At 43.1% G+C, this 13,285-nt stretch overlaps 1 protein-coding gene across 6 annotated transcripts in view; it reads left to right on the top strand.

The window, feature by feature from the left end:
- atp1a2a (ATPase Na+/K+ transporting subunit alpha 2a) overlaps nt 1-13,285 on the top strand; it is a 112,132-nt gene that overhangs the window by 2,069 nt on the left and 96,778 nt on the right. For 4 of the 6 annotated variants that reach the window (XM_053673767.1, XM_017461878.3, XM_017461877.3 and 1 more), the window contains exons 2-4: nt 6,016-6,111; nt 6,217-6,276; nt 7,189-7,392. In XM_053673767.1, coding sequence (XP_053529742.1) covers nt 6,016-6,111; nt 6,217-6,276; nt 7,189-7,392 — 360 coding nt within the window. Of the gene's footprint in view, nt 1-2,690; nt 2,810-6,015; nt 6,112-6,216; nt 6,277-7,188; nt 7,393-11,413; nt 11,917-13,285 lie in introns of those variants that run through there. The other 2 variants (XM_017461876.3, XM_047153641.2) reach the window with 2 other exon arrangements.

Genomic DNA, 13,285 nt, shown 5'->3' on the forward strand with positions numbered 1-13,285 from the left:
AGGGCGAACCACAGTGGGCAGTGTGTCTCTTCGGAAGCATACACATCCACTTCTGCTTGGCTGAACCTCTACCATATGGACTCCACCACTTGTGGATGGAGCCACAAATCCCTGGGCCTCAGCCTCTGCCTCAACAGGATGTCTACCCCTACATTCCAGTTGCCCAGAATGTAGAATGCACTCACTGACAAAAACTTTCCCTCTGACCAGAGAAGAATTAGTTGCGCCTGCCTGAACAGGGGGCACGAACATAATCCTCCCTGGTGGTCGATATATGAGACCGCTGCGTTGTCTGTCACAACTAACACATAGTGACCTCTCAATTGAGAAAGAAAGAATTTCAATGCTAGAAATATGGCCTGCATTTCAGATGAGGGCCACTCCAGAGACCGTGAGCTGGACAGCCATCTGAGACCACACCCCAGTCCGTGAAGGAGGTGTCTGTCATTACAGTCTTGCAACAAGGAGACACCCCTAGCGTGTGACCCAAGGCTAAAAAGTGGGGACACCTCCAGATTCTCAGAGCACGTAGGCATCGCCGCGTGAAACTGATTACTGTCAGAGGTTTCGCCTTCGGACGAAACCCCCATTTTTTCAGTTACCATTGAAACAGTCTCCTGTGCAATAGGCCCAATGGTATGATGATGCTGCTGCTATAATCCCCAACAGTCTCTCATAGAGAGTGGAAGGGATGACGAGATCCAGCTTTATCTTGTTCCATGTTGATAGGATTGACTCTACACATGTTGGGGATAGAAACACCCTCTGTAAAAACATCCCTCCCACTGGGATTGGGTTACATGTTCTGTGGCCCCTTTGTCCAAGAGTGATCTTACTTCCTGCGCTAACATCGGGCTCTGCTCTATGCTGACTACTGTGGTGAGCAAACCTCTGCACCGGGGGTGGTCGAGCTCTGAACTGGACTATAATCCTTTTCTACAATAGACAGAACCCATGGAGACATATTTGACAGTAGTGTCCATGCTGCCAGATGGTCTTTTAGTGATGTTAACTTTTCCACATTCTATTGGAGGGAAAGCATCACATTCTCATTGCCCTGTGACAGCTCGCTGACCAGAGAACACTGAAAACTTGGGACAGCCTTGGCTAGGGGGGGGCCTACAATAGTACTGGGGGCTAACTGCCCTAACAACTTCATGTCCCCTGATACGTCCCTCCATAGCCCCTCAGGATCGCTCCTCCATTGTGTCCTTGGCTTTATGACCTTTCTCAGATCAGGCCTAGTAGCAGGCTGCGACTGTGGCCACATGGTTCCCTTGTGGGGGGAGACGGGCCGCCACACTCGCCTTCTGTGCCTCCCTCGCATTAGTGCTGGCCAGGGATCCACTCGTAGATGCCCAGATGAACTCGACACAACAGGGAAGGAACTGGCTGAATGCTGCCATATGTCGAGCTCACTCAGCCACTGTCTGCAGTGACCCACAAGCAAGACCCACTAACGCATAGGCCTTGCCCACCAATGCCATGGTAGACTTACATGGCTTGGATGGCATAGCCGGCCCCCCTAAATTACCTGCCATTGATAGAGAAGCATAGATAAATAGCCGTGCCGTTCATTCCCCACGATGGCCGATTAATATGACATTGCGGGGTTATAAATACAGCTTATCTATGGTTTTCCCCCAGATGCGTGATATGTTGTCATACAATTCTGGAGAAAAGGAGAGTTTTCTGCAGTGTGAGAGATTTATTTTCACTGGGAAGAAAAAAGCTCATCCAGCCTTAGAAATCACTTCAAACAGCTCTTTATATGCTTTAGAGCTGCTCTCAGATTTTAGCACACCCTTCTGGCTCCTCGGAGTCAGAAGGAGGAGTTACTATGCTAGCTCAAAAATCCAGCGGAGAGCTGGACCCGGAAGACGGAGCAAGAGATACAGCAATGCTCATCTCCGGCTCCTCTTCCATATCCATATGAGATCCCCAGATCTGCAAGGCTCTGAAACCCGACTCCCTTCGGCCGAGAAGAGAGCAAGTCACGAGCGGAGCTGACTGATTGTAAGGCGTTCAAAATGTGCAGTTAGACCTCTCAAGGGCTGCCCTGGCATGCTCCAAGCCTAGACACTTCACACAGAAAGTGTGTCCACCCCCCCCCCAGTGAGGAAATGGGAGCAAGATGTAACACACTTCCTGAATTCTGTCTCACTCACACTTTTCTCCTTTTTTTTTTTTTAAAGGGACAGAAAAGTAAAGAGATTTTTCTTTCTTTTTTTTTTGAAAAGGTAGAGAAGAAATGAAGAGTCTTTTTGCGAGCGTGACACAAACGACCGACATGCAGTCTCACTGAAGACAACAAGGCAGTTCATAGGTGCCGTTTATATGTCACACTACATGCTTAATCATAACAGTCACCTGATGATGGGAGGCCTATCATGGCAGGCCTATAAATAGGCATGATGTTTCTCAAGCTTCAGCTGCCAGTTGCGCGTCCCTTTGAAAGGGAACACCGAATATTACTTGAAGTAAATACAATATAAAACATTGAAAACAATATGCTATGCACTTACGTCAACACAATCAGTGCACACAAACATTAAACCTTTTACCATGTGTGGTTGAAAAGTGTGTGTGCAGAGACGCTTTAGGTTACCCTGTGGCAGAAAGGGGACAGTGTGTGCGTGTGCGTGTGTGTGTGTGTGTGTGTGTGTGTGAGTGTGTGTGTGCGTGTTGAAAGAGAGGGGTCAGAAGGTGAAAGTAGGAGGTGACAATACGAAAAAATATCCCCCCTGCTTTAAACACGTTGAGAGAGAACGACATCTGTCTTTCATACTTTGAGAACATGGGGAAAGGGGTGAGTATTTCTCTCTGATTTATCTATAATTATTTTTATATTACATATCTGCATTGAATAAGACATAGCATGCTTGCTTTTAACATTGTATACTATTTGATTACTATATGGTATTAATATATTTATACCATAATTATTATTAATGTAAATTAATTATATATATATATATATATATATATATATATATATATATATATATATATATATATATATATATATATATCAGTAGTATAATATACTATTAATATACTGATATAATATTAGTCTGTGTTACAGTCATAGCATATATGAGATTATTTAGCAGTGGTTGGTATTGTTGTCATATATGTTAAAAGCAAAATCGGATAACAAGTATGAATTATAGCATAGCAAGGATAGCTTGTTACATTTATCATTGAATTGGCTTATGGAAAGCCTAGTTTTAAGGGTAACATATATGTGGTTAATTGCAAATTAGAAATATCCTGCAGATAATGGCATAAATATTAATTTTATGATTTTTTCGCTACTGTGCAAACCTTTTCTTTCTTTTTTTTTTTTCATAACATGCTCTCTCTCTCTCTCTCTCTCTCTCTCTCTCTCTCTCTCTCTCTCTCTGTCTTTCTCTCTCTCTCTCACACACACACACACACCCTGAACAGAGGAAGAGTGACAGGAGCAAATGATTTCCATCAGTCCCTTCCTCAGCATATGCTGTGCAGTTTCAGTGCACAAGTATATACTTTCTCTCTGGCTCCCATATATAATCCCCCCCCCCCCCCCCCCCCCATCTGATGCAGTCATCTCCAAAACTAGTGGAATGGCAAGCCCAATTCATTATGCTATACACCGTGTATATATCGTTTATGCTATACACCAAGGACATTTGGGTTTGAGATCAAAAGATGGATATGAGATAAGAGTTTAGGATTTCAGGATTTTTATTTCCTGCTATTTACATCTAGATGTGTTAACCAACATACCCCCCGCTTCTCTATACTGAGGCAATAAATTTATGGCAAAGAAGGGAAACAGGAACTGTCATATTTTATGCATGCGGTTAGTGATTTAGATTCAAGTTGAGCTGTATGTTTGTTCATGGGTCTGAGCACATGGAAAGCGCTAACAACAGGCAGCAGGAAGTGTTTCACCTGAAACAGGCTTTCAAATATTCTTCTTATATTTACTCGAATCACTTCAAACTTTGTCAGAGACACAGATGATGTAAAATTGCAAAAGTCTTAAATAATGTCAAACTGTAATACTCTTTTCTTTACATATTTGGGTGTTTTACTCTGCAGCACTCACTTCACTATGCATGGATTTCATATGGCGTCATTGCTGCTTGCAGCTATATTTAGGGCCCAAGCACTGAAAGTGTGCAGGGCCCTATTGTTTTCCTAAGGATCATTATTATTATTATTTATTATTAGGACCCGAGCACCGATGGTACGAGGACCCTGTTGTATCTGCCCCATTTATTATTCTTCCATCTTCTTTTCCAAAATGAATAGCATTTTTGAGGGCCTGAACATACTCGCACAACGATGTGCGCCTCACACTATGTTTCACCTACATATAAAAATCCAGGACAAATGTGTAAGATGCTAATCCGTACAAAAATGTATCTTGAACCCATGCCCTAAACACAACAGGAAGTCAGCCATTTTGATTTTTCTCTTAAATTCTTGCTCAGATTTAGCAATCTACTCCTAGAGATTTCATCAGATCAACATCAAATTCGGTCAGTTTCATCTAAAGGCCTTGACAATGCGAAATTGTGAAGTTTTTGAGTTTTCACTGCACGGCATGGCCGTGGTGTTCTCACAAATTTTGATGGTTCGCCATGAAACAGGAAGTTGTTATAAGTCAAGCATGCAATGTCCATTCTGCTCCAAACTTCACAAGTGTGATAAAAGTCCCAGCCCAAAGACATCTACATGCGAATAGTTCAGTTCAGTTATAGTCATAGCGCTACCTACTGGCAACAGGAAGTGATATGTTTTACACTGATCTATTCCTAGCAACATATAAAAAAATGCCATCAAATTCTAAACATGCTAGCAACATGGTAGACATGTTAAAACATGCTAGCAAAACTTAGATAAGTGCTAAGCAATGCTATTACTGTTATTAAACAGGATGTTCTTATAACTCAAGCATAAATTGCCAAATCTTCCCAAAACTTCATCATGTTTGATATGAATCCTGGCCTGAAGACATCTACATGCCAATATGCAGTTATAGTCATAGTGCCACCTGCTGGCAACAGGAAGTGCCATGTTTTACACTGTGAGTGAGGTTGTGAATTACATAAATATTTGTACATCTCCTTTTATTTGTGGATCTCATTTTATATTTGTGAATGACATTGTATATTTGTGGATTCTGTTATAGTTTTATTAAATTTGTGTTATTTATTTGTAATTTATGGAAATTACAATGATATTAGGCCCATCTCTCATTTTTCTCTCATTTTACTCTGTTTGTGTAAAGCTCCTATTCAAAATGCATAATGGCTAGAGAGGTATGGTAATACATAATAAGCGATAAATATCACTGGATATGGTGGCAAGGTAATATAATTTAGGGGCAATAAAATTGTTATATCGCACAAGCCTAGATGATACATTTGAGTAGAATGATTACAGTTCTAGGAATATTTTAAAATGCTGTTCATGTGCCTGGTTCTAGCTTTGATAGATCAGAGTCTTTGGAAAGTGGGAAGGGTTGAAAGAGGTGAGACAGAGGGGCTGATTATAATCTTACCAGCACACTTCCTGACCTTGGTATCATAAATATACTGAGGAGTTGGCAGATTACACCTGAAGTGGTTCACACAGTGGAATGACCTTAAAAGCATGTTGTTATTATTACCAGTGTTACCTGACACTAAACCTTTTTGCTCCCAGAATTGCTGTCACACATAACCTCTTCGTTTTTTTTTCTATGAGACTGCTATTAATAGCACCCTAAAATCCCCAAGTAAAATATCTGGTCATACACAGAATTTTTTCTATGTAGGGCCAGATAAAGAAAAGCTTGATTTATGAATTCTTATTGGGCAAATCTGCTACTACATTATGTTTTTACATGAATTGAATTAGGTCTTGTGAAGTTTAATTTCCTGATTTTCAGAATGTAATTCTGAAAGAGACATGATCCCATTCAAACATTTTTAACAGAAAGATTTTTCTGTGCATGCTCCCCCATCATATCTCTCTCAGTATGGACGTGATATCAGTCTTGAGGCTTCTCAGAACAATGGAAAGAAGAAAAAGAAAGATAAAGATTTGGAGGAGCTGAAGAAAGAGACAGCTTTGGTGAGTTTTTTAAATTTTATCCATCAATTTCCATATATGGCCTGTATGTTAAGTGCTGTGTATAGAAGGTACAACAAATACCTTTGTTTGTGTGTGTTGCTGCAGGATGATCATAAGCTCTCTCTGGAAGAGTTGTCAGCTCGCTATGAGGTGGACCTGTTTAAAGTAAGATCAATCATATCTCTAATCAGCAGTATTCATTTCATTAATATTTTTTTTCTGAAGCAATAGTTAGAGTCTAAGACCCATCTATCATGACTGTTTTGACTAATCAGAGATTCATTATGTTGTGTCTGGTGTGTTAGAACAGCAAAATGCAAAAATGTCTAGTGTCTGGGCTTAATGGACCTCGAATGAAAAACCACAGTTGTGAAGCAAGTGCCCACCCTAGTTATTGACTCTGTGTTTTTTTAAAGCTCCTAAATCTGGTGGTCACCTGTCTAGCATGTGTTGAAGGTGGCACAGAAAATGTGAACTAGCTCCAGCACTACACACTAGAGAACAGTTTGTGGCTAATTCCAAGTATAGTGTATTGAAGGAATTAGTAACAACAGTAGATGGTAAAATACAGTAGAGGGCCTAACTAACTGAATAAATACCAAGACTAATTAACACAGTTTCAGGTCGACCACGACCCTGGCCAGGATAAAGTAATTACTGAAGAAGCTGTAAATGAAAAAGAACAGTTCATGATGGTGGACTCAAACTTTTGGCCTATATTACAAAACACACAGACAAAAGAAAACAATTTTTACTATGCTGCCAAACATGTTTTTATTCTTCTGTCCTTCAAATAAAAAATTTTCAATGTTACTCAAAGGAGGTATATCAATGGAGGAATATCAAAGTATCAAAGGAATATCAATGTCAATATCACTCTTCAAGCTTCTGAAGTTGTCTTACTCTTCACATTTTAACTGTTTTTTTAGAAGTAAAAATGGTAGTAACCTCACATTGACTTTTTAACAATGTTACCAAACAGGAAACCAAGATGGTTTCTACTAATGAGGTTTGGTTCAAATATGTCACCTCATACATCAGTTTTGCCTTTGATAGTCATTTGCTTCTCTTCCTCAGGGCCTGACCCATAAAAGAGCATTAGAGATCCTGGCACGGGATGGGCCTAATGTTCTGACTCCGCCTCCAACAATACCAGAGTGGGTAAAATTCTGCAAACAGTTGTTTGGAGGGTTTTCCATCCTCCTGTGGATAGGTGCTGTCCTGTGTTTCCTTGCTTATGGTATCCAGTTTGCAACTGAGGACGAGCCAGCCAATGACAATGTGAGTGCAGGTCTAAACTAGTCAATAAGATCATACAGTACATGCCATACTGATTTAATCAGTATGAATATTGATTATTTAACCAATACTTGATGTCATGAAAAGGAGGCAATGTCTGATGCAAGTGCAGATTAGTTTTAATGAAAAAAATTAACAACACAGAAAATGGAAACTTAGATACAGAAAAACATGAAATGGGATTTCAAGGCAATAAACATACATGCAGTAAAGAACATAACAAAATGTCTGGGGTATGCATGTAACCCTGTTCCCCAAGAAGGGAACGAGACATTGCATTAGCTGAATGCTGTGGGAAGCGCCCTCGCGCGTGACCATTATCTGAAACTTGTGTAACACCATGCCTATTTATAGGCCTGCTGAGATCAGGTGACATGGCAATTACGTGCGTTGCGTGATATATAAATGACACCTGTGAACTGTGCCATCAGCCTCTATTATCTGAAGTGAAGATGCAATTCACAGGCATGCCCCAGTATGACAAAGCTCCTTTCAAAGGGAACTCCAGGTTTCGTTAGCTGAACGCTGTGAGAACGAGAATACCCACTCTGTCATACTGAGGGTACGGCCTGTTCAAAAAGATCTGAGCCTGTGGGTCACTGCAAGACACTCGTACCCGGGCCGGAATGTATATCCAGGCTGTAAAATTGAATGAATGTGTGCAGCGTAAACCACCCCACCACAGCACACACATACTGTAAAGCTACCCCTTTGGACAAAGCCTTCGAGGAGGTGACCCCCCTAGTGGAATGAGCCCTAATGCCCAGAGGCATAGTGAGACCGCGTGCCTCATAAGTGATAGAGATTGGTTCCAGTGGACGTAAGTACAGAGAGCCCTTACTGGACACAGTCGGTGCAATTTCTCTTGTTCTGGTGTAAAGAATGGAGGCTGGGCAGTAGATGTAGGCACTTTAGGAATATAATCCAGCCTAGGATAAAGGAAGGCCTTGGCTAATCCAGGGGCAAAGTCAAGGCAGGAAGGGTCAACAGAGAGCTTGTAGATCTCCTACTCTGACACCCTGACACCATGCATAAACCTCGAAGTTAGTGGATGTTGCCCCATAGAGGCTCCATCAATAGGGGCATGGCTGGCTGAAATGGTGGCCTCATAGACCCTGACTGTAGGAGGAGCCAACACCACTGAGAAACGTCCTTGTAAGAACTTCAGGACTGTAGCTATTGCTCAGTTCGCTGGGTCTAGCTGATGTTCCTCACACCATAAGACAAAAAGTTGCCACTTGAGTGGATACAATTTCGTCGTGGATGGCGTTCTAGCATTCTACAGGGTCTCTACAACCTCAGTTGTGAGACCAGAGTGTATAAGTTGGTGCCCCTCAGGGGCCAGACCCACAGTTTCCATAGTTTTGGCTGAGGGAAATAAATCAACCCTCCGACTTGAGACAGTAGATACTTGAGGATGGGAACCTCTGAAGGAGTGCCGTCTAGCAGGGATATTGTCTCTGAGAACCATATTCGAGCTGGCCAATAAGGTGCTACTAGCAGATGTAAACAGTCTTGGCGAATTCTCGCTAGAATTTGTGGGAGCAGAGCGATCAAGGTAAAAGCATATACATGTGACCTCGGCCACATGTGCACCATGGGTGCACCACAGCAGGCAGTGTGTTGTCTTCTCGGAGGCGAACACATCCACTTCCGCTTGGCCGAACCTCTGCCATATGAACTCCACCACTTGTGGATAGAGCCACCAATCCCTGGGCCTTAGCCCCTGCCGTAACAGGATGTCTGCCCCCACATTCCAGTTGCCCAAAATGTACACTGCACTCACTGACAAAAACTTTCCCTCTGCCCTGAGAAGAATTAGTTGCGCCTGCCTGAACAGAGGGTGTGAAGATAATCTTCCCAGGTGGCCGATATATGAGACCACCACTGTGTTGTCTGTCAACACATGGTGGCCTCTCAATTGAGGAAGAAATCATTTCAGTGCTAGAAACATAGCCCGAATTTGTAGGCAATTTATATGCCACTCCAGATGATGGCCGCTCCAGAGACCATGAGCTGGACAGCCATCTAAGACCGTGCCCCAGCCCATGAGGGAGGTGTCTGTCATTACAGTCTTGCGATAAGGAGACAACCCTAGAGTGTGACCCAAGGCTAGAAACCGGGGACACTTCCAAATTCTCAGAGCACATAGGCATTGCAGCATGACACTGATTACTCTCAGAGGTTTTGTCCTTTTCAGCAACAACTGACACGGTCTCCTGTTCGATAGGCCCAATGGTATGATGTTGGCTACTGCTACCATAAGCTCCAACAGTCTCTCCTAGAGACTGGAGGGAATGCAAAGATCCAGCTTTATCTTGCTCAATGTTGATAGGATTGACCCTACACATATTGGTAATAGAAATGCCCTCATCATAGTAGAATCCTTATGAACCCTAGAAAAGTTGTCCACTGCACTGGAGAAAGCATACTTTTCTGAGGTTCAACCTGAGCCCCAAGCTATTCATGTGGGTGAAAACATCTCAATGTTGAACCACCAGTTCCCTGGATCATGCTAGAATTAACCAGTCCTCCAGGTAGTTTAGTACACAGATTCCCTGGAGTCACAATGGAGCCAGAATGACATTCATGCACTTTGTGAAGGTGCGAGGGAATAAAGCTAGAATGAAGGGAAGCACCCTGTATGGTATGCGTTGCCTCCAAACACAAACCTCGGGAACTTCCTTGACTGGGCAATATTTCTATGTGGTAATATGCACCTTTAATATTTATCGTCACAAACCAGTCCTCAAACTGAATCTCTGGAACGATAAGTTTGGGCTTCAGCATCTTGAACCTGTATGTCCAAAGAGTACAGTTCAAATGACACAGATCTAAAATTGGCCGCATACTCCTCTATTTTTTGCGGACCAGGAAATAATGGCTGTAACAACCTCCCTCCCTCAGGGAATGGGATACATATTCTATGGCCCCTTTGTCCAAGAGGGATCTTACTTCCTGCGCTAACATTGGGCTCTGGTCTGTGCTGACTATTGTGGTGAGCACACCTCTGAACTGGGGGGGTCGAGTAACCCTTTTCTATGGTAGACAGAACCCATGGAGACACATTTGGCAGTAGTTTCCATGCTGCCTGACGGTCCTTTAGTGACATTAACTTTCCCACATTCTATTGGAGGGAAAGCATCAGATTTTCGTTGCCCTGTAATACCTCGCAGACAAGAGAACACTGAAAACTTGGGACAGCCTTGGCTATGGGAGGCCCTACAGTAGTACTGAGGGCTAACTGCCCTACCAACCTCATGTCCCCTGATACATCTCTCCATGGCCCCTCAGAACCACTCCTCCTTTGTCTGCTTGGCCTTTATGACCTTTCTCAGATCAGGCCTAGTAGCAGGCTGTGGCGGCCTGGTTCCCCTGGCTGTCTGTGGGGGGAGGCGGGCTGCCATCCTTACCTTCTGTGCCTCCCACGCACTAGCGAGGTAACTCAACACAAAGGGAAGGAACTGGCTGAATGCCGCCATATGTTGAGCTCACTCAGCAGGTCTGCTTGGTAGGCCTGCAACACTTCCATTGTCTGCAGTGACCCACAAGCAAGACCCACTACTGCATAGGCCTTGCCCACCAATGCCACGGTGGCCTTACATGGCTTGGATGGCAAAGCCAGCCCCCCTAAATTACCTGCCATCGATTGAGAGAGGTAGCTCGCAAGCACCTCCTCCACCTTCAGCATAGCTAAATAGCCATGCCGTTCATTCCCCTTGATGGCCGAATTATCTGACATCATGGGACTATAAATACGGCTTATGCATGGTTTTCCCCAGAAGCGTGATATTTTGTCATGCATTTCTGGAAAAAAGGGGAGTTTTCTGCAGAGCATGGGATTTATTTTCACTGGGAAGAAAAAAGCTCATCCAACCTTAATAATCACTTCAAGCAGTTCTTTATATTCTCCTATCAGTTTTTAGCGCACGCTTCTGGCTCCTCAGAGTCAGAGAGGAATTATTATTATTATTTTTTGTGTGTGTGTGTGTGTATTTTTTAGGGGGGGGGCTTTCCATAGCAGAGAGAGGAGTCGTGACACGAGTGCCAAAATCTGTCTGGGAGCCGGACCCGGAAGACAGAGCAAGAGATACAGCAGCACCTAGTCTCCAGATCCATATGAGATCCCCAGTACCAGATACATGAGGCTCTGAAACCCGGCTCGCTTTGGCCAAGAGGAGAACAAGTCGCGAGCAGGGCATTCACAATGTGCACAGTCAGATCTCTCGAGGGCTTCCCTGGCCTGCTCCATCCCTAGACACTTCACACAGAAAGTGTGTCCATCCTCCCTGTGATGAAACGGGAGCAAGGCGTAACACACTTCCTGAATTCTCTCACTTATACTTTTCTCCCTTTTTTTTTTAAAGGGACAGAAAAGATAAGAGATTTTTCTTTTTTTTCATTTGGAAAAGATAGAGAGGAAATGAAGAGTCTTTTTGCGAGTGTACACAAATGACCGCCATGCAGTCTCACTGAAGATAATAAGGCTGATGGCGCAGTTCACAGGTGTCATTTATATATCACACAATACATCACCTGATTACAGCAGGCCTATAAATAGAAATGATGTTACACAAGTTTCAGATACCGGTCACAAGTGAGGGTGCTTCCCACAGCATTCAGCTAACAAAACGTGGACTTCCCTTTGAAAGGGAACTTCTTAACAGGAAGACTCCTAACAAGGAAGACAAAAACTAGACAATAAGTGAGGTGCATACTAGTGCTCATTAACAAAAATGTGACACAGGTGCAGGCGGTCATGTGAAGTGATCTACTGGGGTGCAGTGGCTAATGGGAAATGTAGATAAGTGTCGATTCCACCATAACCATTACAGAACCCCCCTTTTAATGCGCAGCTCCCCGACATTCAAATAGGTTTGAGAGGGGGTCCTGGACAATCAGAGGAAATGTTTTTGTTTAGCTCATGTTTTGTTTAGATCAAGGTCCTTAGGGGTGCTCCAGCAGTGCAGATTAGAATTTTAATGAAAAAGCAAACAACACAAACATTGGAAACTTAGACACAGAAAAACATGAACTGGGATCTCAAGACAGAAAAACATACATGGACTAAAAACATAATGAAACTACTTAACAGCAGTGGAAGACAAAAGCTAGACAATAAGTGAGGTTCAAGATGTGACTTAAATACTAGTGCTTATTAACAAAATGTGACACAACTGGTCATGTGACATGATCCAGTGGGGTGCAGTGGCTAATGGGAGAATTAATTGGAGATGGGAGAATTAACATGACATGTTTGATTTCAAAAATAGCACACTACTGGAAAATATAGTTAGTTAAACTAAGCTAATAGCTTCGCTCTATGTTCATAGGTATCAATGCTAAACACTGAAGTCAACTCCCCCCTGCCCCCTTATTTTCTATTTTCATGAATTAACACAGAGTAAGACATTTAACATTTTATGTCACGTAGAACCTATTTCACTACACATAAAACACCAGCCATTGACAGTTTGGATGTAATGACCAATGACAAAGCAGTCTGTGTCACGAACCTCGAATCGGCACGCAAGCAGGAGCGGGCGGCAGGTGTAGAACGTCGTATCGGGAAGTACAAGAAACGTAGTCGTAGGACAGGCAAAGGTCAAGCGATCGGGCGAACAACACAAATGGGGTCAGGAAGTGAGTGTAGTCGTAACCGGAAACAAGGGTCGAGGATCACGAGAAGACAAACAAATTAGAACGGCTTGGTAACGCAGAGAAACGAGTTGACTGAGCGTATACTTCGCATAGATTCTGGGTGAATGACTTCCCTAAGTACTAGCGGTGAGAGTGTGTGTGTGTGATTGGTGCCAGGTGTGTCTGATCAGAACTCCGGGGATGGTGAGCACATGCGTGCATGAGAAGTGAGTGT

The sequence above is a fragment of the Ictalurus punctatus genome, chromosome 20 (genome assembly GCF_001660625.3).
Source record: "Ictalurus punctatus breed USDA103 chromosome 20, Coco_2.0, whole genome shotgun sequence".
Lineage (NCBI taxonomy): Eukaryota > Metazoa > Chordata > Actinopteri > Siluriformes > Ictaluridae > Ictalurus > Ictalurus punctatus.